General features: G+C 41.3%; 1 protein-coding gene across 2 annotated transcripts; it reads right to left on the bottom strand.

Annotated features, from left to right (window-relative positions):
• Positions 1-659: 659 nt before the first annotated feature.
• Positions 660-23,223, bottom strand: LOC121869385 (larval cuticle protein A2B-like). 2 transcript variants are annotated; one of them, XR_006089538.1, is made up of 5 exons: positions 23,209-23,223; positions 3,921-4,144; positions 2,829-2,912; positions 2,118-2,297; positions 660-1,748 (listed from the first exon to the last, which is right to left on the bottom strand). XR_006089538.1 is itself a non-coding variant. In XM_042370736.1 (4 exons), exons 1-4 carry the CDS (start codon positions 3,924-3,926, stop codon positions 1,668-1,670), a joined length of 351 nt encoding a protein of 116 aa, XP_042226670.1. In that variant the 5' UTR covers positions 3,927-4,139; the 3' UTR covers positions 660-1,667. The 2 variants fall into 2 exon arrangements, 1 of the variants encoding a protein (XP_042226670.1); XM_042370736.1 differs by lacking the exon at positions 23,209-23,223 and having other exon boundaries at positions 3,921-4,139.
• Positions 23,224-27,036: the final 3,813 nt, after the last annotated feature.

A 27,036-nucleotide genomic window follows, 5' to 3' on the forward strand; every position in this document is an offset into this window, starting at 1 on the left:
ACAAAGTGTCCTGCTGCTAGCGAGGCATTAAAGATCTGTGTAAGTTGTTTTACCAGTGTTGTGGGTATGTTTTGAAGGACGCTTTTGTTTTATCTGACTTAGTCCGGGTGCTTTATTTTTGGAACTGGGTTATTATGTTTGTTATGTCTTTTGTGGTGATTGGCGTGGTTAATGTGTCTGAGACTGCACTGATTAGCATGTCGAGGGCTATTGTTCTTGGTGGTCTGACCTCCACGAATCAATCAATCAATGGCTAGTGACAGGAGGGAAGAAGGTTCAGGGGAAGGATAAAGGAAGGATGGAAGTGAGTTTTAGAAGGAGAGGAAAGGCTTAGCTTTGGAGTCATGAGTTATGAGGTGAAAGACGATTACTAGGGGTTGAAAAAAAAAGTGGTGAAACTGAAATACAGTAGGAGTAGAAAGAATCTGGGCTCAACCAGATCGCTTCATCTTTCCTATTGGTGTTTTACCTTTGTTTTGCTCCCTTGGGTCGTCAGACCTTTGTATTAATATTGGTTTATTTATATAGTATCAATTTATATTGAGAAACTTTTAAATTAATTCTTTATTTTATCCTATTTTATATTTGTTATGACTAACGGTGTTATCGTACCTCAACAACAAACTGAGATGAGGTGGGAGAATTCTAAACAAGGTATGTATGCAAGCCAAGGTTTATTTGTACTAACTCACAACACGAGCAGCAAGCCGAGCCGAGGTAAACCGACTACAAATGACTGAGGGGGGGGCGCGAGGCGCTACAAGTCGTGATGGTTTGTGTACACTCATCTTTACCCCCCACACACACACATACACACTCACACACTTGTACACATGATGCACACAGAGCGCGGTGAAAATAGAAAACGTGCACAAGTGCTTAAAATTGAGGAAGACAATATACAGTACAGTACCTAAAAGTTAAGTAATTTAAAACAAAAACTATGAGGCCAAGATCAGGATGAGAGAATAAAGGAAAGATAAACAAGTAAATAAAGAAAATTAGCAATTACCATACAATGATAAAAGAAATAAGAAATTACAAGTTGTAAGGTTAAAGATCATAGAAAAAAATAAGGAATATGTAACAAAGTATTACTTAAATATAATCGGATAATAGAATATTCGTAAAACCAGTCCTTCCCAAATCATGCAAGTAACCAAAATAATCAAAACCTCGTTGAATAATTACTTATTCATGACGTCATGAGTTATATACAATATTTACATTAGACAAGACTGATCAGGACTCGCGATCTCCTTCAAACTCGCCTATGTTATTCTCCAAAATCTGTTAATAACTATATCTGGAAATGCACCGTGGAAAAGAGAAATTGTGATTTTGAAAGCATGTGGAAATAGTTTACATTGGTAGAGTATTATGGCACGACTGAGTAATTTAAAGGTAGGAGAAATAGAATACAGGCATTCAGCTACTCTTTTGAGATATTGAGAGAACGTTCGGTTATTGTCACATTCTTATCCTTGAAATTTTCTTAATAGTAGCATAAATATTATGCATGGTTGAGTAACATGGACGGACAAGGGAAGACGAGAGGTGTAGAAGCTTGGTTGATGGTAGGGATTGGCTTCCATGGTGTGGTTGTGAAAGTCGGTCAACTAAGGGTGTTGATGAGGAAACTGGAGAGAGGTGGTAGTGGTGGGGATTTACAGAGCACGGGACTGCTCGAAAGGTGGGTGGACGGGGATCACCACCTCGATGTTGGTCTGTTCTTCCACTGTGTTGGCCTGCAAGGATGACGGTAAGATCATGATGATAATTGCTTCAAGTGGGTTAGAATGAGAATTATAGAGTTTATACAGAAATATCAGTATAAGTAGGAATTTAAGTAGTAAGTACCAAACAATTACAGTGAGCTCTTCAAACAAAAGTTGACACTGCTGGGGCTCATGTCATGGCTTGTGTGTTTGTTTGGGTACATTTCTCAACATATCTAGGTTAAGGTACCACCTCTAAGAGACTAGTTTTGAGCAACATAAGAGTTTACAAGACAGACAATAGTTATACAATAAGTTATGTCACTAAAATAATGGGAATTAGGAATAACTCTTGTTGTATTACGAGATAAGTGATTATGGAAAGCAGCGTTGACATACATTGTATCCGTTGATAGGGTCGGCGGTGTAGGTGGTGGTGTAGCGGATGCCGTTGGGGGCGACGAAAGAGTAGGAGCCCTGCACTAACCCATTCTCGTCCTGACTCTCTTGGCGGGATTGGTAGTTGGTGAACTCATCATCAGCTACGTTTAGGCTAAAAGCGTAAGGGTCGGGGGTGTCCTGGAAGAAAGAAATTAGATTTGGTTCAGCTAAGGGATCGTGCCAGTGGCTTCTTGATTTTTTTAATGTTTATTATTATCATTATTATCTGACAATGTAAAAGTCACAGTTTAGGCAGGCGTATAAAATAAATATATAAGAGGGATATTTATCATTTTATATAAATTATTTGTTAAAGGAAGAATATATCAAAGTGGTTCACAAATTCAGTAACACGATATATATATATATATATATATATATATATATATATATATATATATATATATATATATATATATATATATATATATATATATATATACTGTAAATGTTTACTTGGTAGAAATTCACACATCGAGGGACATAATTTTATACACACTGAGTATTTGTGAATCATTTTGTTTTTTACGAGAATTTACTTTATTGGATAATAGCTGTCACTTGATGTGTGTGGGTTTACTCAAGCTTCAAACTCACATGTTACCTATGGCTTGTAATATCATGTGCAAAAGTATATGAGTAAAAGAGGAAGGGAAAACAGATTCTTACCAAGATCTCCTGAGCGGGCTGCTGTGAGAACTGCTGTTGTGGGGCACAGAGAGCCACGCCCACCAGACACGCCAGTACGATCACCTGGAACACACATAAACAGTTGTTATATCAAGGCGGTGACATGGAGGATGTTGACGGGAATATTCTACATTGGAAGGGCGTTTTATCTAGAGTGGTGTGGAAGTCTTCGATCAAATATCAAAATACACCAGATCTACAGTGCGGTTCGTAAAGGCCTCGTGGCGTCATGCGTGTGGGTGAACGCCTTTTCGGTGAAGAGTAAGTGCATCTAATGTATCTTGATCTTGTCCTCGCCCACATAAGGAGCAAGACTAATAGCTAATCCTTTAACTGTCAACATGGACACTGTATGGCATAAAACCTGTTTATAAAAGTCATCATTATGATAATGTAATGATTTTAACTTAGGTGATATAATTATAAATCTCTGTTAAGTTTGTCAGGCCCCTTGAGATGATCACTTCAAGGCGGGGCTGGAGAATATGATGAGCAGTAGACGATATGATTGACAATTTCTGCTGGTAACGATCAAGAAAGTGACAATGGTCAATGGAGTGTGTGGAAAGTGAGGAGACCGTAGAGTGTGTGGAGAGGGACGGACATAGAAATAAGATAAAAGGGTAAAATCATGAAGGGTAGTGACAGTAGCAGAAAGTAGTGCGAGGGAAGGACAGAGGTGAGTAGAGAATGACAGTAACAGAACGCCGACAGTGACTTTCACCAGTTCTATTTAACATTGAAGCAGTCCTCTGTATTGCTGGCTCAGAATATTAGTGGGACTCATCTTCTATTCGGTTGACATTGTAAAATTTTCTAAAGTTATCAGAATCCCTTTCACGATTGTATATTTGTGAATGGTTAAATGAATATAGATGATATTAGGCGCCGGGGAATTATGTCTAGAATATAACAGAAAACGGGTAAAAATTTAGTCAATATTTGGGGTCACTACACTAATCAATGTTTTACAACAAAATGCAAATAGTCAATACTGTATGAGACGTTCTGTAAATATACAAAGTTAATATAAATATCATGTTTGTGGAATATATATTAAACAGGACTTACCTTCATATTTTATAAGTGAGAGAGGAGTGACTTCGTCGAAGGCTGGATCACCACTGACTATCCAGCTACACCTGGCACCATTATATACCTGCTGCCGCCCACAAGATTTTGCACGTGACCTGACCCGCCCAGGGCCACCCACCTGCCTGCCTCGGTCTGCAACACACTCGATTCTCCTTGATCGACCTTATCTTCACGTGACTTACGAAGAATTAAAAGCAGTTCTGTCAAGTCAAAAGATAAATAAATGTATTTCTTAACAAAGGTGGACTTGGTATATTATTTACATTACAATAATGTTAATTACAATTAAATTAATAGTACTTGGATTGTGAATCAAATGAGAGCTATTAGTGTTTGGCGATTATTTTTGTTATATCAGTGTTATACAGATCGTAACACTAATAAATTGTTATTGTACACAAGAGAGTAACTACCCCGAGTGTTTCAAGGCCGAGTGAGCGGGTGTGACGTGGGGGGAGGGGGGAATTGGCGGCGGTGGACAGGCAAGTGAGCTGGCGGGGTGGAGAGTGGACGGAGCGGGTGAGCTGACTGTGTGGAGGGTTTACAGGTGAAGGAGCTGACAGGGTAGATCTGACTGGATGGAGGGTGAGTGGACAAGGTGGAGGTAGAGGGCAGACGGGGCATATGAGTGGATAGGGTGGAGGTAGAGGGTAGATGGGGCAGGTGGGTGGATAGGGTGGAGGTAGAGGGTAGACGGGGCAGGTGAGTGGATAGGGTGGAGGTGGATAGGGTGGAGGTAGAGGGTAGATGGGGTGGGTGGATAGGGGGAGGTAGGGTGGAGGTAGAGGGTAGACGGGGCAGGTGAGTGGACAGGGTGGAGGTAGAGGGTAGATGGGGGGTGAGTGGATGGTGGATAGGTGGTGGAGGTAGAGGGTAGACGGGGCAGGTGAGTGGACAAGGTGGAGGTAGAGGGTAGATGGGGCAGGTGAGTGGATAGGGTGGAGGTAGAGGGTAGACGGGGCAGGTGAGTGGATAGGGTGGACCGGGACCAAAGAAAGAGGCGCCGCACCAGTGACCTCGCGTGTAAAGGGCGGGTCGACCTGTGATGCTCTAGTCTCCTCAACTCTCTCAATTCCACCCTTCTCCTATCCCCATCCTTCCTTCCTTCATGCGTCCCTCCCCTCTTGCACTTGAGCGTAGTCTAAGGTGCTTAATTACCAAATTTAATTAAAGGGAACATAATTAACAAAAATGGATTGACACATCAGCTTTTCGCTAAATAAAATAAGAATTTAAATTAATCTCTATGATAAGAAAACTCAAGAAAATAATTTAGATCATAGGATTAGACAAATAATTCAGAAAACTAATACATTTCATTCGTCTAAATTAAACATAATATATACAGGAAGAGCGTACGATTGTCTTAATTAGTTCACACAGCCTGACGCGTTTGTATACTGTAACTGTGTGAAACTACGTATGTAACTGTTTAGCTGTACGTGTAACTGTGTAACTATGCTTGTAACGGAACCTGTAACGGTGTAACTGAACTTGTAACGGTGTTTGTAATTGTCCTGTAACTGTGTATATACGTGCAGTACAGAATGTGTTACTAAATAAATGATATAAATGTAAGTACACCTATACTATTGTTTATGAAATGATACAATATAATGAAAGAAAAATTGGCATACTATTTAACATTCTAAAATATATATACTTGTAGCTGTACCTGTTCCTATAAGCCTTAACTGAGAAAATATTTGATTCTATACTTGTACTACTGTTATCACTTCGAAGCACACGTACCTTTAGTTATATGTGTATCTAAGTTTTTGTCAACGTATCCGAATGACAAAGACAATGTACTTTAAGCGACAAAAGTTAAGGGGTCGAGGTTATTGGTAAGTAAAGGTAAGGTTGGAAGGGGAGGGAAGCAAGTGACCCCAAGATGAAAGGGCGAGGTTAACACGACTCCTCGCTCAGGGGAGAAAAACAGCTCCTTCCCCCAGTCTTTTTAGAGAGAGAGAGAGAGAAATGGCTGGCTGGCGGGCCTACACACACAACCACCCCTCCCCGACCCTCACAACCGGAGTACTAACGTGTTTAGTCACAACTGCTGACCTCTTACAACATATTAATTCAAAGCAATTGCTCTTACAACATATTACTTTTTTTTCGTTCGGTTAACACAGCCAATGACTAGTTCTTGTTCATCCTTACCGCATAACATGAACAAGTTATTATCCAGTAATAATATAAACAAGGTAAGTGGGTAGATGACCTGTGCCCGGGTGGGATATTCCCCGTAAAAGAAAAAAAAAATCTCATGGAACGTCACACACGCCTTCCCTCCTTTGGTGGCTCCGCATGCAAGGAGCCAAGTCAAGATAACGCCTCACTGCTCTTGACACATTTTATTGATCTTGTATGACCTGTCACCGTTGGTCTCAGCATATGTTAAAGTTGCCCTGAGATGTATTGAGCCTGACCATGATATTGCATTATGTGATGACGTGTTCCTCACTTCTGGTTCAAAACTATTTTTACATTCCTCACGTATAGCCTAGTGCAAGTTACGATTTTCCATTCATCTCTGTTTATTGTTAGTTGTTATGCTGATTTTCTGGCCAACGTAGGTGACAGTTAGTGGAAAATACCAGAACTTTCAGACTAAAATCGACATTACCGACGGCATTTATTATTCAGTATATGTTATGGTTTTTAATAATCAAGTCAGGCCATGTGAATATAACTCCATGGAAGAGGATGCTGCTGGAGTTCACTCAGCCTCACATAATCACCTGCAGTTGCGTAAAGATTAGTTTACCTGCTGTTGCAACATCGCATGACTACAAAAAATGTAGGTTTATGCATTGTTCACTGAAATTGTGTTCACATAAAGGAAATTAGTTCTGGTCATCGAGACATCTACTCCATCTACGTAATCATTACACAGCGAATGCTTGCGGGTGATTGCAGGACTCATGTATGTATGTGTGTGTGTGTGTTTGTGTGTGTGTGTGTGTGTGCCTTTTGTGTTTAATTTGTTATCTGTGGAGTAACTAAGGTTATCGTTTACATCAGTGTTTTGTTTCCCTGGTTCCAAGCACTTATTAGTTTATATTATTAACTTACAGAGATTATGAGCTGCGCGCGCACACAAACACTAACTCAACCCTCTCCTAAGACAAAAACTTTACTGGCGACTGAAAAAAATATTTAATTTTTTCTAACAGGAAACACCTTGAATTTTACCATCCTTTCTCTTATTACGTAACAAGATCACAGACAGGCAGATAGACAGAAAGGCAGACATTATGGCAGTCAGTCGCTCACTTTGGTGCGTTTCAGTCTGTTTGTCTGTCGTGGTGGATTTCATAAACACAAGTTACTCTTCTTTCAACTCATTACGTATTAATAAAATTCAGTTCAACAGTTCAGATTTTGAATGTAGGTTTCACTTGATTCTGTAACCTTTGTATGGCCATCTGAAAATGTGACAACCCTGATGGCACATATGTACATTGTCTGTCTCTCCTTGTTGTTTATTTTGCTCAACATTCTGAGGAGTTTAATGTAATTATTCTAGTTGGTCTGTGTTTTTTTTTGTCGCTGATATGTAGAACAAAATAATTCACAGTTTATATTATTAAAGTCTATTAAAAACGGTCATATAATATATAGTGCAAATTAAGTTCAAAGGAATGAAGTGACTAGGCTATAAAATATAAGTACGAACCATTAATAATGAATTTCAAATTGGTTGAAATGTGTGTGTGTGTGTGTGTGTGTGTGTGTGTGTGTGTGTGTTCCTGAATGGTTATGTGCATATTATTACCCATCACTACTGAAATATATAATTAACAAATGAGTCAGTTCAGCGATCTGTTGAAAATCCACCATGAAAATAAACACAACATTCCTACGGTGTATCCTAGTGGGCTCTGGATTAAACACACGTCCTCGTCATATGCTCCACCTACCCACACTTCTCCACCTAGCTCCACCTACCCACACTTCTCCACCTAGCTCCACCTACCCACACTTCTCCACCTAGCTCCACCTCATGACTCTCCAACCCACTTGTCTTGCTACTTTTACTTGACATAAAGCCGAACTAGAAAGTGGGATTTGTATTGTGATGTGCAGGGTGGAGGGAGGTATGCGTGGCTCCTCTCTTGCTGTTTCTTTGTTTTCCATGTTGTCTGTGTGTGTGTGTGTGTGTTCCATTTGAGTGTGTACAAAAAGCCTCATACCAAAAAAATCATGACAGATTAAGTAACTTAGAGTCTTTGTCTGAGGTTTCTCAACGAGCTTCTCAAAAAGCACAGTATGTGACCCATTCTGATGATCGAGGTGTTCTCATGCATGCTTATAATACTGACACAAGTTGTTAATAATACTGCTCATAAATATGATAAGTCTCTTTCATAATGTCATAGGTGAAAGTAGGTCCCATAGGCAGGACTGCTCGTTAGAGACAATAGATACAGCACACTGTATACTAAGGAGGCAACACGGCCGGTACTGCACTCGACCACATTCACTTCCCCAAGTTGTAAGCTTAAGTAGCCATTTACAACTAGGTGAACTGGGAGCGCCCGGGAATCGGCCCCCAGAATAGGAGAGGCGACCGAGCTCTGTATCTGCTCGACCGCCACGCTTCATAATGTCATGAGAACTAAGGTTAATTGTTATATTTTGTTAACTATCACAGGTCTGTATGATGACTTACGGTGAATAGTGAAAACAAGTGACTCACAGGTGCTCAAAATGATCCCATGTGATTCATAGGTGCTCAAAATGATGCCAGATATCTCACGGATGCCCATAATTACACTATATTCGCCAGTACAATAACCTAATAGAGGAAGAAGCCTATATAGATTTTGCTAGTCCCCAGGTCAAAGGTGAACGTTAGAAAGATAGCGCTAGATCACACGTTGGGATATAAACCATCTAACTAAGACAGCTGTGTGTGTCCCTGCGTCATCGTCTGTCTACTTGCCTTAGTAAAAACCCCCATATAATTTTTGTATGTTGTATGTATATATGAGTGTTATATGTGCACGTCATATATACATGTGTTAGTCTACAGAGAAAAAACAACCCTATTAACCAGAGTATACTGTATATAGATGTGAGGACTGGGAAAAGAATTACGACTTGCATTCAATTCATCTCACAACAATAATGTACTGAGAGAAAACTGAGTGATAAAACCATCAGTGTCTAGTTGAACGAGATCATCACTAGAGATAAAGTAAAGGTTAGGACGTGTGTTAATAATGGTATCTGTACAGTTTCTTTCCTGTACCAACGTCTGGCTCAGGTGCACTCGGGCGGTAATAGTCAGGATGAGGTGCACAGGGATGAAAGTTGAGTGGTATCAAGACTCGTCTCTGACTTCACCGACAGTTTAAAGTTACTTGGATAGGAAAAGGGGAGAGGGGTAGAAAGGGTAGAGAAGTGAGAGAAGAGAAAGATGGGTAGAGAGAGACAGAGAGGAAAGGGTGGAAGGAGATAGATCAAGAAATGACAAATACGCGTGGAAACAGAATAGAAATAGTGGAGAGTAAAAAAAGAAAAAGAAAATAGATTAAAAAACGGTATACGTGAAAGAGTGGGAACATATATCAAGGTCCTTTACCTATTCAAGAAGTATACCACCACCACCACCACCGCAACACTCTACATATACAAGTACCGCAATCACGTTTCTTCAAGGTAACTAATATCATACAAGGGAAGAAGGCAGAGTTTGTAACAGTAAAAAATCTCTCAAGAAAGAAGAGGAGATTCACCGTTATGCAAGTTATTGTTTCCCTTCTTCGGCTGTAACTATGGACATTCACTTTTTATTCAGTCATGGTACATAAACACGTATGGACTATGAAAAGTTACATATAATGATATGGCCGGACAAAGTGAGCACAAAATTGCAGCCATGGAAAATTCACGAGTTAAGTTCTGGCTTCACATACTCGTTGAGATAAAAATAAGTATATCCCTGCCCCCCTCCCCCCCTTGTGATCTGGATATTTATGAACTAGTTGTTTTTTTACGACACGCCAATGGAGGAGGAGTGGGGGGAGGGGGTTAGGTTAGGCTACTAGTACTGGTTAACAAAAGTTCATGGGTGTGAGGTTATATACTACTGGTACTGGTTCACTTCTACAGTCACTCATTACCGCTGCCAAGGGGACTAGAACCTATAACCAATATATTGCGAAACAATTATGATGATATATTGCTTGTTATGTACCCTTTACGTTGTGAAATATTTGTAACACTGAATTTATGGGATGAAATAATGTCTGTGACTATGTAGTTTGCGACGTACGGTTCGTAAGCCTTTTGAATGATATATTGATAATTATATAACTAATGATAAAATAAAGTTCGTGACAAATATTTTTGTTAATTAGTAAACTGTCTGTAACACAATTTTGATAATATACACGTTCTCAGATATTTTTTGTAATAACCGAGTGTAATTATTCTGTCAGTTGGTTAATCTTGTGTGATATTATAGCCTCTTACCATCTTTGACACACACACACACACACTACTTCCAGCTTGATTTATTTTTTAAGTGCCAGATATACAAGTACAATAATCCCCTGATCCTCTCCCCCCTTCACCTCTTTCTCCAGAGTCCAAACTACTCAACATAACGGCACAGGAGTTAGTGAAGATAACCCAGTCAGCCTTGTATCATCGCAGGGAGACGCCACCAGTTTGTCCTGCTTCTCGTGTTCGTCGTCACTAAAGAATGACGGTTAAACGGAATTTGGCAAAACCCACATGCATTCGGGTCTTGCGGGCGAGAACTGGTCCTGAGTATCTTGTCTTTGGCCCAATCTAGTGTACTTAACCTAATAAAGACTGAAAGTAATTCAAATATAATGTAAGCTTACTTTTATTTAATATATCCTATCTTAATACTGTACCTTTTAGTTTTCCTAACCCAAACTGCCCTATTTTACCTTAGCCCCAAATTTATTTACTTCACCTAATTCATTCTAACATTAAGCCTGAAGTAATCTAACCCAACCTAGAGGTCAAAGTTGGTAAAGGCCAACTAGCTAGCACACGGCATACCAACATACGTGTGGAGTTTCCGCTTATTGAATGAGGAAAAATGGGTTCATGAGTGGGTTACCGAGATCACCTTGTGGGTTTGGTGATCATTCAGACTGTGACGGTATGGAGATGGTACTTACATCATCCCTAAGTGGACGTCTTGTACGGTGTGTGTGTGTTTGTCTGCTAGTTTCCGTCATATACCTTCTCTTCACTTTCTCCTTCATCCCTCCTCTCTCACCCCCTCCATTCCTCTCACTTTTCCTTCACCCCCTGTGCTCTAATCACAAATCTCTTTTATTGCTGCTTACTCTCGTCTTTTTTCTTTAAAATGGATATCTAGATAATTCTGATACTGTCGATAATTAGATATGTTCACTTAATAGCACTTCGTAAACAATATTAACGTACAAATACGAGATCAAAGTAGAATTTCCTCACCATTACATGAAATGCTTAATAGTTTTTTCTTTTTATGAATCATATCAGCCACAAGCTGCTGTATATAATATACGGTAATTAGCGTAGTTTGTCTTATTCCCTTATTTATCTTTAATTTGGGTGTTGGAACGCCAATATAAATGAGGCGCCAAATTCTTCTCGGTCTTTGGTCTTACAGCTTGATGGCGGACATATTATTTTATTCTCCAATGTTTATGCTCCAAATGATTTATAGCTATTGTGTGAAAATATAACGTTCCCTTTCAAAATCTATGTTATATAGAGAGTGGTTGTAACTCTCGACAGAAGCTGCCATGCATAGGCCAACCTGCCTATTGCAGATTCCTTATTTTCCTTTCTTCTTATGTAAGAATAATTCATTGAAATGGCGGGAAGGAGCATGGGTGGCGGGGCGACTGTGGACTCACCTCCTCCGCAGTAAAAAGTAGGATCAAAGAAGAATTTCCTCACCCTTACATGGCATTTGTTAGTTTTTTCTAAGAATCGTCTTGGCCACAAGTTGGTGTATATAATATACGGTACTCAGCGTACACTGTCTTATTCCCTTATTTATATTTAATTAATTTGGACGCCGCGCCGATACCCTTTTGGCGCCAAATATTCCGTTGCAACTTAATGGAAAACTAGTGCTTTTTATATTTTTAAAAACTTACCTCGTATCAGTTAATACTTTTGTCAAAATACTATTAATGTTGTAAGACAGTACATTATACACTGTTTTCTTTGGTTAATGTTTTTAAATTATGTACTTGAGTCGGGTATGTAAGCCTCCGCAGACGGTGTTTCCCGCCGGCGGCACCATCAGCGTCTCACTCGGCGGGGGACTGACGGTGAGGGCGGCTGTGTTAGGTGAGTGCTTCCGTAATTAAATTTTATTTACTCTAATTACCTATCCACAATTTAATTATAAAGCCGACGAACAAAATACGCCTGTTAAACCTTCCCAAAGGCAGGTATTATGAAGAATATAAGGAATTAGAACAAAAATTCTGCGGACTTGACAAACGGTTTTTACACCTTAACCCTCGTCATCCTTCAACAATAGTTGGGATGTGAAGTTATTAGAATTACGTATCCTCTTTTTGTGGTTTATCCACTTTTGGAAACTGCCAGAGTTGTGAATACCAAGTGTGAGCTCATTCAAGGCCAGACTTGACCAACACTGGCGAAAGTCCAGAACATTCTGGCGCCAGTACTGTACGTCCCGGTACTGCCAAGCATTAAGGGGCCAGGGAGCAGGCAGGACCTCTGGGCTCTGATGGGTCATTAATGACATCGTAATGGGCTATAATTCAAGACGTCATTCTCAATACTCCATATAATTTTATAGCATGTATTCATTATTTCACTTGCGCTGCCTCCCATGTTACTTATTTAATTCAGCTATAACATTAACGGCAGTTCCAGGCGGCCTTTCAACAAATTTTCCCTGCCAAAACTCTGTTCATTTATTTTTTTTATTTATTTGATTTTTTTTTTACGGGGATTAGCCCTCCTGGGCACAGGTCCAGAACATTCTGGCGCCAGTACATACCCTGTACTTCTTATCCAGGGATTAGTATTAAATGCCGAGGAAGGCAAAAGAATCTCGGTCTTTATTGTGTTTATTGATGACATTAAATGTTTTCACAGGTATCTGCAATGCCCAAAAAGCCATCATAAGAAGAAAGAAACAGCAGTTGTTGAAGTACTGTACAAGTTTTAGGAAGCCAGTACGTACATGCCCAGTACTTGCCAACAGTGAGTAACAGACGTGACTGATAACCCAAGGGGCTGGCAGCCGATCAGAGGATAAAGGTAAAAGTAAAGAAGTAGAGATACAGGGGCGGATCCAGGAATATCAAAGGTATGGGTGGGGGGTAACATGGCCAACACATCGAGCACACCCAGCATTTTTTGGGGCGGGGCGGGGGGGACTTACACTCCCCACCCCACACTGAAATTTTTTTGGGAAATTTGACCAATATTATCATGGGCATTTTGAGGCCACGTGCACTTGATACTAGGGGGTTACAGCCCACCCGGGCACAGGTCATCGACCCACAACGGGGCCGAGGAAGGCGCAAAAATAAAGTAAAAAGAAATTAAAAATAGAAGGTGCCGGAAAACATTTGTTTTTAATATACAAAATGCAGGAGTACAATACTGCATTAAAGAAATATTGAATTTTTTTATGAAAAAAAGGGGCCCAGACCCCCCCTGGATCCGCCCCTGCTGTACAGTTACCCGTAGATGTTGGTTACTCTAACATTAATACTGTCCACAATGAGTTGCTGGCATCATGAAATCACTAAAATAATAAAAATAGTAATATTAATAGAGCAAAATTAAATTTAATAGATATACAGGGTGTCCCATAAGTTTCCATACAACGTATCACCAACGCCATTACAAGCATAACTCCAGCTGTGCTTGAACGTGTTCTTCATCAGTGGAGGACACGCATTGAAGAGTGTTATCAACAGAATGGTAGTCATGTAGAGCATATTATATAAATAAAAATGGATTTTCATATAAAATTTATTTTTCCTATGTATGGAAATGTACGGGACACCCTGTAGAAACTCAGTAATAGGGGGCCTATTACTGGGTTTCTATTACTATTAAATTAAATTTTGCTTTATTATATTACTATTTTTATTACGTTAGTTGTCATCTATTACTATTACTTTTGGGCACGAACTATACACGATGAACACAGCCAGTCACCACACTGGGAGATTGGAATTGCAGGAGCTACGGTTGCCAGATAATATTTTTTTCTTGCATAATCATCAGTATGTTCCTGTTTACTCTATATTTTCAGAAATATATTCTTGTGAATAATGAAATACAGATATGCAGGGCTTTTGGTGTGTTACAAACAAGCATGTTATGGTTGGTTTTTGTTATTCCCTTGTCAGAGCAAACTGCTTGAATGACAGCAGTTAAAATTTATTGATGGCGATCTGGAATGCATTTCTAGTGAGTAATCTGCTGTTTGCAGATGATAATACTCAAGTGGTTGAATCTAAAAAAAAAGTTGCAAATGTTTGTAATAACTTTGGAAGTGTGTGACAAAATTTATAGTGAATGTGAACACGTGAAGAGTTGATAGAACATTTATAAGTTATGAGAAAAATCGGAAAATCTAATGGAGAAATGAAAGGTTCGAAAACATTCTTTACCAATAATTATTAAGAATACAAGTACAGTATTAAGTATTTTTGTGACTACACTGGTGTTTTTAAGTATTTAGCTGTAAAAAGCAAAATATGGTCCATTGTGGACAGTATAAATATAACACCTTGTATATTTTCCAATACAAACATTGTGTTATTGTACTGGCACAGTATTTGTGAATTGAAGTTTTACATATACTGTACTGTACTTTATTGTGCTTGTTTATAAAAAAATGGATCGGTTAGAACTCATAATGAAGTTGAAATTATATACAGTGTGGGGTAAGGGATGATTGGTTCACACTCAGGATGGGATGGAGAAAGGAAACTCACAACGTGCTCTCTCTATACATGTATTGGATGTACAATGCAGCTTGGTGCAGGGAAGGCAGCGTGGTTACAAGCGTGATGTAGAGAGAGCTGGTTGGTGAGGACGCTCAGAGAAGGACAGCTTGTGGGTCGCCATGCTCGCCTGCGGCAGTGGCGTAGCTAGAGTGTGTGCCGCCCGGGGCGGCCCTTGAGTTTACCCCCCCCCCCCTCTCGTGCCCCCACAAAAAATACATATTGCACAGTGACTCACTCTCTATATATATATATATATATATATATATATATATTAAATAGTTTGTGTACCATTATAATATTACTGTACTTTCACATACTCAAATATAATATGCTTTAAATACACACCAAACATACTTAAACTTTATAAGTAACAGTTAAACAAAAAGCAAAAACGACATATAGGATAGGGAAAAAAGTAAAAAAGTGTAAAAAATTAGGACCATCTTTATTTCTGAAATGAAAACTACAACTTTCTACAAAGTAACTTTTCTTGTTTTTTTGTTGGCAAATTCTTCAATGACATTGTCAAAAACTATTTCATCTGTCAATTGTCGCTCTATAGACAGTATGGCAAGATTTCTCAACCGCAAGGTGCTCATAGTAGATCTTAAGTAATTCTTGATCAGTTTTAGTTTCGAAAAACTCCTCTCACAGGTAGCAACACTAACAGCAATTGTGAGGAAAATCCTCAGCATTATTACTATATTTGGAACCGAGTTCCCAAGGTTATACTTTTGAATAAACTGCAAAAGTTCAAGGGGGCCTTCTTTCCACGTCTGTATTCTGTCTTTAATAGTTATAGCAGCAACAGCAACAAAATGCTGAAGTCTTTTTCTCTCAACGAGGAACTCCTCTTTATCAATGTCGTCGTGATCGTGATCTATTTGACACTCATATTTATCATCCAAAAGATTCAATGGGGTAAGGAAGGCATATTTCCCAGCAAGTTCATGAAGCTGTTGAAATCACAAAGTTATTTCTTGGATCACTCTGTCCAGCGAAGAAAACATTTCTCTCCTCAATTCAATGTCGTATGGCAATTCAGCATCTCGCGATCCTTCACCAAACATTTGTTTCTTCTTTTTGGGTCGACGCTGATGCTCCATGACTATCCCCAGATCATTGCAAATTTCTTTGGCATAGTTAACTCCATTACTCACTAGCTTGTCCCTGTTTTCAACTAGAAATGTTTCTAATGCCCTGAGTTTTATATCACATTGTTGTATGTTCAAGCCCTTGGTTTGGAGGTAAGTCTGTGAGTCGTTAATTTCTAGAAGGACGGGTCCCCACAGGCCAAGAAAGCACAAAAAGGAAAATGATTGCAATGCACCAAGTAGAACACCAGCATCTGCCCTGGTAGCTGTATTTTCTTCTTCACCAGTTAACTTTTCTAGGGCACTGAAGATTTTTGAGAAATGTTTCTTTACAACACTTACAGCTTCTCCCCTCGCACTCCACCGAGTTTCTATTATGCGCTTGACACTTTGACCAGTGACTGAAGTTAGAACATCCCAGCGATGGGTTGATGAAGAAAAAATACAAACAAACGTTCCACACATCCAAAAAAGGTAACAGAATTCACAGCAACAGAAGCTGCATGAACACCCGCCAATTTCAGCGAGTGATTTGTACAAGCGACAAATTCTGCTTTTTTATTAATTTCCTTGATACGTTTCTGAACACCAGTATGAACACCAGCCATCACCGCAGCATTATCATATGCTTGCCCTCTACAATTTTGAATATCAATTCCGTCTTTCTCTAATTTTTCCAAAACCATCATTGAAATATTCTCGGCGGTTTTACCTTTTGTTTCAATGAAATCGACAAATGATTCCACAACCTTCACTTTATCTCCATCGATCATAACATAGCGTAAAACTTGGCTCGTTTGATCCTTATGTGAAATATCAGGAGTACTGTCGAATATCATGGAAAAATACTTTGCTTCTTTTACTTGCTTGATGACTTTGCTTCTTACGTTTTCTCCCAAAATTTCTATAAACTCGTTCTGAATAGTAGGAGACAGATAGGAAGTAGCAAACTTGTTTCCCAGCTGGATTCTTAGATGATGTTCACGTAGCACTGGATCATATTTCGCCAACAAATCAACTAGCTCTAAAAAATTTCCTCTATTTTCCGTTGCTTCAGTCTCGTTTCTCTCATAATTCATTCCTTCTCGGTGGCCTCGTAAAGCCAAATTCTGTTTAGCTAGGAATCTAATAATATCAAGCAATCTTGAAAGGATTTCCTTCCACTTTTTCACTTGGCTTTCAACAACTTCTTGTTCTTTTTTATCAATTGTTGCTCCACGAGCAATCCTAATTTCCAACTCCTTCCATTGTGTGAAATTCCGAACGTGAGCTGCACTGGATTCGTGCTCGGATATTCAAGGATTCAGTTTCCACCATATGTTGAATCCATCCTCAGAATTTAATTTTGAGTTACTTCTGTCTGAAAATAGTTTGCAACAAAAGCAGTAAAGAGGATTAACTTGCCGCCGATACAAAGGGATGGATTAACGTCTCCAGTAGCTGCAGATATGGGTGATGAGCAGACCCAAAAGTGCCGCCCGGGGCGGACCGGCCCCCCCCCCAAGCTACGCTAGTGGCCTGCGGGAGAGAGGACCGCCAGGCAGGCGGAGGAGCGAGGGCCGCCAGGCAGCGGCGGAGGAGGTGTTGCTGGCTGGTTGGTGTAGGTAGAAAGAGACAGGTCACCACGAGGTCAGGTCTTAAATAGCGGGGGGTAGGCGTGGCTTAGTAGTTGACCCCCGCTCCGTGATTTATGGTGGCGCTGGTTGACCTAGACCATGAGGCATACACTGGGGAATTGGTGGGGTCGGCTACTGAGCGACAAACAGCGTTTGTAGGGGAGAATTCCACTACAATACTCCTCCTTCCCTCCAGGCGGTGTAGGAGACTTGTCTGCAGGGTTGCATAGCACATGTGAGGCAGAACGGGCGGTGCATGCCTCATGTGAGACAACGGCGATGGCGTGGATGAGCCGGTCGCTGGATACAACTGTCTATATACACACTATCTGTGGGAGAAGAGAGGGAGAAAAAGGGTGTGTGGAGGCGATGAATGTTGTGCTTCCCTCACGGCAGGTACAGAGTCATCAGATGCGCCTGCTGGGGTGTGTGGGCCTGGGTCAGGAGCAGGGGCTGCGTCAGCAGCAGGGTGCAGGACATTATCAGGGAGTACCTGAGGGAGAAAAGAGGGGTGTGTGGGTCCACACTCAGGAACAGAGGCCGCATCAGGGGCGGCAGGGGTTACTGCTGGGCCCGGGTCAGCGTCTGAGGCAGGACGGGTGTGCTGGGGTCGGAAGAGGAGCGACTGCTTAGAGTAGCAGAGCTGCTCTAGGCTGTCTAACCTGCGGTGTAGAGACAGTAGCTGTAGAGCCGATGAGAGCTGCTTCTGGGTGGATAAGCTAGTCTTCCATGTTGCTTGAAGACTGGGAGCGTGATCTGTTTCTCCTCCATCCTGTATTAGTGCGAATCTCCGGGAGTCACCATTTGTGGGGCAAGGGATGTTTGGTTCACACTCAGGATGGGATGGAGAAAGGAAACTCACAATGTGCTCTCTATATACATGTTGTATTGGATGTACAATGCAGCTTGGTGCTGGGAAGGCAGCATGGTTACAAGCGTGATGTAGAGAGAGCTGGTTGGTGAGGACGCTCAGAGAAGGACAGCTTGTGGGTCGCCATGCTCGCCGGCGGGAGAGGACCGCCAGGCAGGCGGAGGAGGAGCGAGGGCCGCCAGGCAGCGGCGGAGGTGTTGCTGGTTGGTTGGTGTAGGTTGAAAGAGACAGGTCACCACGAGGTCAGGTCTTAAATAGCGGGGGGTAGGCGTGGCTTAGTAGTTGACCCCCGCTCCGTGATGTATGGTGGCGCTGGTTGACCTAGACCACGAGGCATACACTGGGGAATTGGTGGGGTCGGCTACTGAGCGACAAACAGCGTTTGTGGGGGAGAAATCCACTACAACAGTACTGTAAGCACTGTACAGCTATCTTCAAGTTTCCATTACATATAGTATATGCACTGGTGAAATTTATAATTTCATACTTATTTAAAAACCCTGGTATGCCATTGGTTACACGGGATGTTCTGGGTGTAAGCCATTAACTCGTGAAAGAAGATGAGCACTATCCACTCGTGTAGTCTGCCATCTACTCCACTGCATATCTTGTGTACTCACCTTTCACTCATTGCAGTATTGAGCCACCTTTCACACTTGTTGCACATTGCAGTATTGAGTTGCTATCAATTTTTCTCTTGCAGATAGCACATGTGCATTTTCGTCTTTCCACCATGGGGCCCTCATCCACAACTTTTACTTTTATTCTCTTTGCCACTGATCAGCTCTTTAGCTGCTTAGGTTGTTGGTCAAGTCTCAGTTTCGCACTGTTGGCAAGTACTGGGCATGCACTGGTTCCTGAATATATTGGAACCTGCTCCAGTGTTGGTCAAGTCTGGGCTTGAATGAGCTCACTCTCGGTGCTGTCACAATGCTCTCTGGCAGATTGTTTCAAAAGTTCACATTTCTCACTCAGAAAAAGTTTGCCCTCGCAGTTTTCTGGACTTGAGTTGTGAACCCTTGTGGAGCTGATGTCCGCCAGCTCCATTCGACCGATTAGTGCCCCCTGGGATGTTTATACACATTGATTAGGTCACCCCTCGCCTGTCTGTAGTATAAGCTAGGTAGCTGCAGGCGTTCTAATCTCTCTGGGTAACTGAGGTTCTGTAGAGCAGGCACCACCTGGCACCAGTCTGGTGGGCCCTCCTTTGGACATTTTCAATCAATTGACAGTCTCTAGTTACGTATACCTCAGGGACCAGACGGGTGACAGAACTAATCTTTTTACTTCTATCCTCTTCACCACTTATCGGCTTGTTAGCTACTTGAGCGATCAGTCACATCTCTGCTATGCATTGTTGGCAAATACTACTGGACAGGTACTAGCTTCTGAATGTATCGGAACCTACATCAGTGTTGGTCAAGTCTGGTCTTGAAAGAGCTCACACTCGATGGCATTATAACACTGGCAGATTATTCCAAGAGTTTACAATTCTCACTCTAGAAAAGTTTACCCTCAGTTTTCTGGACTTATGGCTTCTTCAACTTTGAGCTGTGACGCCTTGTGAGGCAGGCATCTATCAGCTCCAGGTATGGACAATTAACTGAGTAGTGCCCTCTGAGATGTTTATAAACTTAATATAGGTCACCCCTTGCCCATCTATAATACAAGCTAGGCAGTTGCAGGTATTCTTATCTCTGGATAACTGAGGTGCTGTATTGCAGGCACCAATCTGGTGGCCCTCATTTTGACATTTTCAACCTACTGACAGTCTCTAGCATATCTTGGGGACCAGACTGGGAAGCACCCCACTCTTGAAGATGGTTACAGGGAAAGACTGTCTAGATATATGAACGACCTTATAAGACCTACTAGTTTAGTTGCTTGATTCACCTTCTCAAAATGGCCTGAAAACTTCAGTTTGTTGTCAACATACACCCCTAGGTCCTTTTTGCATTCGGTCTGTTTATGCGGTTTCTTCATCTGTCGGGACATGTGATACATCTCCTTACTGTTGGTACGACCTAGGTTCATCCTCTTACAATTCGTGACATTAAATCTTAAGAGCCATTTCTTTGACCACTCTTGAAACTGTAGTTCTTCAGTCTTTGGTTTTTAATTTCCCTGAATAATTAGCATCGTCCACATAACATTTGTATGAAGGAATGTTTAGCTTCTGGCATGTCATTTATGAAACAAAGAAGTCCAGTACAATTCACTGCAGTACCTGCTTGTCACAGGTACACATGACGATTTCGTCCCATTGATCACCACCTGCTCCTTGCGGTCATGAGAGTCTTCGTCCACGCTAGGACACTCCCCCAAATCCTGTACTCTTCCAGTTTAATTCTCAGCCTTTCATGGGTTACGCTGTCAAAAGCCTTGGCAAAATCCAGATATATATTGTCGATATTACCACCAAGTTCCAGAATTTGAGTCCAAACATCCCGCACCTTGAGCAATTGTGTCAACCAGGAGCATCCCGGCATAAAATTGTGTTGGCAATCCTTTACAAGCTTGTTTCATAGTAGGTGTTCCATCATGGCATCTCTTATAATGCTTTCTAATACTTCACACGCTGTGCTGGAGTGATGATCACCCTGTTTGAATATAGGATGTTGGGCAGATCCATGACCTCAAAGTGACCGACTTCTGGGCTGAGACTCGAGTGTATGGCATGTCAGGGAAGGGATTTTTTTTAATACATTTTACTTTTCAGTTGTCTGATCATGTTTTCGTTTGTTAAAAATGCAGATTTTACCATTTGATATAAATATTCACTTTAATTGATGATTGGTATGCTTAATTAAATGTAGAAACTTTGTATATACAGGTATTTAGTTATTTATATAATGCTTGTAGGAAAGGTAAAACACCCAAAACTGTATCTAACACTAATAATGTTTGTTATAAAGAAAACCAATTACAACACCACTTACATTGATTACATATACATTTTATAGTTTGCCTATAAAGTAAATTAAATATGATGGCCAGGAGTCGCACCTACATTGACTGCAGCATTTATCTCCCAGTACCATTCTTCTGGGATGTAACTGAGTAAATCTCATTACCACCTCTTCTACATCCACCTTTCTGTTATAGTGGCCATGAAGTAGTACCAGTCCAGTGAGTCTGTTTTACCCCATGGTGCTGCGGGTGCAAGTTTTTAGCCTCAACGCAGATACGCACCAACAGTCTTATGTGGTGACGGGGAGGATGCATAACACTTGTATTGCCTTATAAATGTCAGGATACATATGGGATCAAACATAGATAAGGTTTCAGCAGTGGTGGCTAGGAGGGTTCACCTCTCAGGACCATTTGACTGTATTTCTTGTCTCACAGTCAAAGTTTAGCTTCCAGCATCTTGTAATTAGGAAGTATGTCTTTGTTAACTGTATTTACAGAATAGCCTGAATGAAGTTTTCTAATCAGGCAGCTTTTTCACCATCTCAGGCATGGCTGCCCATCCCTGAATCACATCCTTTTGGTTATCTTTAAGGTGGCTTTGAAGCTCCTTGCTTAAGTGGTCCAAGAATGATATGGTCATGATCACTTTGCAGTAGGCCTCTGGAGTGGTAGGTGGTGCAGTAGCCCTGTTCTTCTGGTGACCACAGATCCTGGGAGTGTCCACTGACACACTTGAGACTGGTAGCACGGTCAACTGCCTTACTGTTGTAAATCTATCTGCTTGTGGGTGTCCTCCACATTTCCTTTACTGTATCAGCGACAATGGGCACTTCCTGATAGGCTGTCATGGTGTCAATTGTCTTGGACTGGAGCTTAGTTTTCAACCCTCTAAACAGACTCAAAGCTTCTCCCAGAAGAGTGGTGACAAAGAAACTGGAAAGTGGCCATTGTATGGTATAAAGTAAACCTTTAGCCTTTACTTTACAGTCAGAGTTCCAAATTCCACAATGATTGTTTGCAGTAGTCTCCAGAGTGATCAGGACAGACTCCGCTAGGTACAAAAAACCTTCAGTAGCATCTATGCGACCTATCCATCTCGTGACACGGATGTCTAGCAACTTTTATATCTTAGATTTTGTAGATTTTGTTTCTAATACTTTGTTGACTCCAGGTATTGATCCTTACAGCAGCACTTTTGCCGAGTCCCACCATATTCCTTGGCCAACTCACCTGTTGAAGTAAAGTCTGCAATGGCTTCTATAACTGACTGATATTCATAATACCCTACACACTCCTCCCTGATCTGTCTTTCACTGACAGCAAATCTCAGAAATCTCAAAACCAGAGGCAGTTGCTCAGTATTGCTTTCAACAACAGCCTTATCTGCTTGCACAGTGAATATACCACTGCCCTCTCTTATTTCGTCCACAATTTCTTTCTGAATAACTTGGCTGCAGATATAAATTCGTTCTGTATGGTTTTTGAGGTATAAGTAGCATTTTTAGGACACTTAAAGTACTCCTTGAGGATTTTATCTTCTGCCACTGCTCTGGAGTCAAGCAGCACTTGAAAGTTTCCCCCCATTTCCAGATTCAGTGGTGGCATCATCTCGGTGTCCTTGTCGGGCCAGTACTTGCTTACCACAAGGGATGATGGTTTTGGTGATAGACTGGAGTACTGACTTGTTATTTTCTAACCTTCCTTTGTTGGCAGGCATAAGCTGGTTAGTCACAGAAGTAGTCTTTCCATGCACTCTTTTGATAAACTCACCCATTACAACCAATGTTTTATGAAGCTCTGAATTATCCTGATGCTCCTTGTGTTTTGTGCTTGCTGATGACCAGTCTGTGAGAGGGGATCTGAAAAGCTTATCTAGCTGCAAGGAATTTTTGCCTGTCCTACGCCCAAGATGCACGGAGAATTTGCAGAGCGGTCAATCAAGGGTGGGGAATATGCAAGCCAAGGTATTGATGTAACCACTGAAGCTGGAACGAACACCATTTACCATTTATTATTTTTGTGGTACTAAAACACTTGGTTGCTACATCCAAGCTTTACTTGACTCATTTCACCCCATATCTGAAATAACACAAAAGGAAATGTTGTAACAATTCAAAGAGGAAACAACAATGAACATAATATAACATGGTGGCTTTATCCTAATAATGAAATAAACGCTTACACAAAACACATCGTCAAAACACATCATCAGATCAACTGAGATCAGAGCTAGGGCTGCTAGACGCTAGCATACTAGACAATCAGATTACGGAGCAAGTACGTGAAGTGCAATAAATGCCTCAAGTATACTGCACAATAAACTAAATAAACTAAAATGATACTTACAAACAAGAACAAAATAATATTACAGTATTTTCCATGATGATATTTAAAAAATATCACATTCTTCCCTCCTAGAAAATGTACACTAATTGTATGTAAACACGGCAGATAACTCAAATACACACTTCTCATCACAATACTAATTAACTTCAATACATGATCTTAATCCCAGGCATAACGCTTGGGAAGCTTCGGTACTTGAGTAGACCTTGGTCTCACAGGGGAAGGTGGAACATCTTCACTGGGTATTTCACATGGTAAGTCATGACCTTGAATACTAGGTGTAGTAGGGGAATCCATTATTCTCATCCCATTGTCATGGACTTGAGAGGGCTGATTCTTGTGATCAGACTCGACATCATGCTGCTTCACAGGAGTTGTCAGACTTGTTGGACACAGGGCCAAATCACGGACAGATGCTGTAGATTGGCGTCCATCTGGATATCTAATGCTAGCATGTTGGGTTTACATCAACGAGCTCAGCTTGGTCTACTAGAGGTTCATTCTTGCTAGATCGGACAAAACGTCGAAGCAGCACTGGTCCAGTTGAGCGTTTTTGAAATACCCCCCAAAAAACGTTTATGTGGGGTTGTATAAGTGAAGTAGACAAAAGGGCTCTAATTGAGTGTAGTGCATCTGGAAGCACCAATTCCCAGTGTTGATCTGCTAGATCGTGTGACTTCAGTGTTAGACAAATAGCCTTCCATATGATACCATTGTACCGTTCGACCTGTGCATTCCCTGTGGGATAGTAAGGTGTTGTCCTGCTTGTTGCGACACCCTTTTGAGAAAGGTATGCCTTGAGCTCCCGGGACATAAAGGAGGTACCTCTAAGTGTATAAAGTTGGGTATTCCACAAAGGCTAAATATTGTTTCAAGGCATTTGATCACAGTCGTCGTGTGTATGTTAGGGCATGGGAATGCAAAAGGGAAGCGTGAGTACTCATCAACGGCTGTAAACATATAAAGGGTTACGGGTCGCTGATGGTAGAGGCCCCTTGAAATTAATGCTGAACCGCTCCATAGGCTGAGTAGCTCTGAAGAGTGTCCCTTCTGATGGGCGGTAGAACTGGGGCTTCAATTCTGCGCAGACTTTGCAAGATGCACGTGTTTTTTTTACATCTTTTGTTGAGTATGGGAGGTTTTTTGATCTCATAAAGTGTAGGAGCCGAGTCACTCCAGGATGGCAGAGTCCATTATGGATTTCAGTGAGTAGATGCAGGGAATGTTGAACAGCAAAATGCTCTGGTCAGCGTATCAGGAGCCACATTTTCCCTTCCAGGGCGATACCGTATGGTGTAGTTGAAGGATGCTAGCTCCACCTCCATTCTTGTATTTTAATATTCTTTATTTTAGTTCGCCTTCTGCTGTCCAATATAAATGCTACAGAGCGTTGGTCCATGATCGGTACAAAGTGATGCCTTGCTAGGAAATGGCTCCGTGTACGCACTGCCCCTATATTGGCAGAAGCCTTTCTCTACAGCTGGGTAATGTAGCTCACTACCCTGCAAAGTCCTGGACATGAGTGCAACAGGACGGCCACCTTGGTTCAAGACTGTTGAAATACGGTAGCTACTTCTGAGGCACCGCACTCCACTATAAATGGCAGGTCATCATCGACAGATTGTAGAGTTGCATCCACAAGTCGTTTTTTTAAGAGTTCAAATGCTGTCAAGGTTGCTTCACCCAGTGGGAACGTCTTACTTCTTACCAAAGGGTGAATCATGTCTGAGAAATTGGGGATCCAATTGGCATAATAGGCTAACATTCTCAGTGCCTTCTGCATAGATCCTATGTTTGTGGGTGGTGGCAATTCTTGGAGCAGACGCATCCTCTCAGGGTCTGGCTTTATGGTACCACTCCCTACACAATAGCCAAGAACATTGATGGAGGATACCGATTTTATGGATTTTAATTCATTAAGTGTCAAGTTTCTGCGCTCGGCGACTTCTAGAAATTTCCGAAGATGTTCGTCGTGTTCAACCTGGGTATGTTTGGCAATTGTAATGTTGTCCAAGTATGGGAAAGTATTCTTGAGATTTTCTACCACAAGCTTGTCCATCAAATATTGAAAAACAGTAACTCCATTTGTGACACCAAATGGTAATTCTACAGAATTGATACAGTCTTCCATCAGGTTCAAAAGCTGTGTACTTCTTGTCAGATTCCTTGATTGGAACTTGCTGATGGGCACATTTCACGTCGACTGTAGAAAACACTCTGTAATTTGCAAGATTATTGACCATGTCATCTATCATTGGCAGTGGATAAGCATCTAGTTCTGTATATTGATTAATAGTCTGAGAGTAGTCTGTTAAGAGGATCTTTCACCACAACAACCTAGGCATGCCATGGAGATGAGCTTGCTTCAATACCTTCTGACAGTAAGTGAGATGTTTGTTGCTTAACAAACAAGCGGTCATCTTTATTGAAAAGCCGCGATTTGGTTGCAATGGGTTTACATTCTGGTGGCAGGTTTGGAAAAAGCGATGGCTCATACATCAAAGCTGCTGCGAGTGCACAGACTGAATTGGTATCAGCAACTGTGAGCTCTGGTTTATGTCCTCCATACTTGAATGTCAGACTTTTGTGTTGTTCCTGAAAGTCTTGGCCCAAAAGCAGGTCACAACACAGGTCTTTTAATAGGTCTTTTAATACCCCAAGGCTGGTAGATGGGTACGTTTAGCCATTGAGCTCCAAAGTTACATTAGAAAACCCCGAAGAGCTGGTACTTAATGACGTTGATGAAACTATCAGAGCTATATGAATAAATTAGTGCCTTCAGTTTGTGTCCATTTACTGTGACTTCAGTGGCTGCACGTGAGAGGCTCTGAGGAAATGCATTTGTAGTGGCAAGAACAGTAGGATTGTACAATGTAGCAGTAGTACTCACGGATGTCTTTGACCGACAGACTTTAGCAAAATGCCCTTTCTTGCCTGCAAGTATGGCATAGCATCATGTGCCGGGCACTTGTTTCTAATGTGAAAAGCACCACCACAGAAGTAACATTTCTTCCAAGCAGTGTAGACAGTAACTAGTGTATGATCATCATGGGGTAGTTCTTTTGTCTGGGGTTGCTCAGGTACAACTGGTGCAGCAGTGTGTGCACTTGGTGATGAGTAAGCATCAGCATTATGCAGGGCCAGGTCAAGTGAGTATGCCTGATTACAAGCATTTTGTAAGCCAAGTGTCTTGTTCTCCAGAAGACATTGCCAGATGAGTGGTGAGGAAATACCATTGATGAAGGCATCATG

This window comes from Homarus americanus, unplaced genomic scaffold, assembly GCF_018991925.1.
Source record: "Homarus americanus isolate GMGI-L3 unplaced genomic scaffold, GMGI_Hamer_2.0 scaffold36734, whole genome shotgun sequence".
NCBI classification, from domain to species: domain Eukaryota; kingdom Metazoa; phylum Arthropoda; class Malacostraca; order Decapoda; family Nephropidae; genus Homarus; species Homarus americanus.

Excerpts from the sequence above, each read along its gene's own strand:
- LOC121869385 (XM_042370736.1), bottom strand. Across the intron at positions 2,298-2,828 it reads AGCCCGCTCAGGAGATCTTG|GACACCCCCGACCCTTACGC; the intron begins GTAAGAATCTGT and ends TCTTTCTTCCAG. Across the intron at positions 1,749-2,117 it reads ACCCTATCAACGGATACAAT|GCCAACACAGTGGAAGAACA; the intron begins GTATGTCAACGC and ends TCATCCTTGCAG.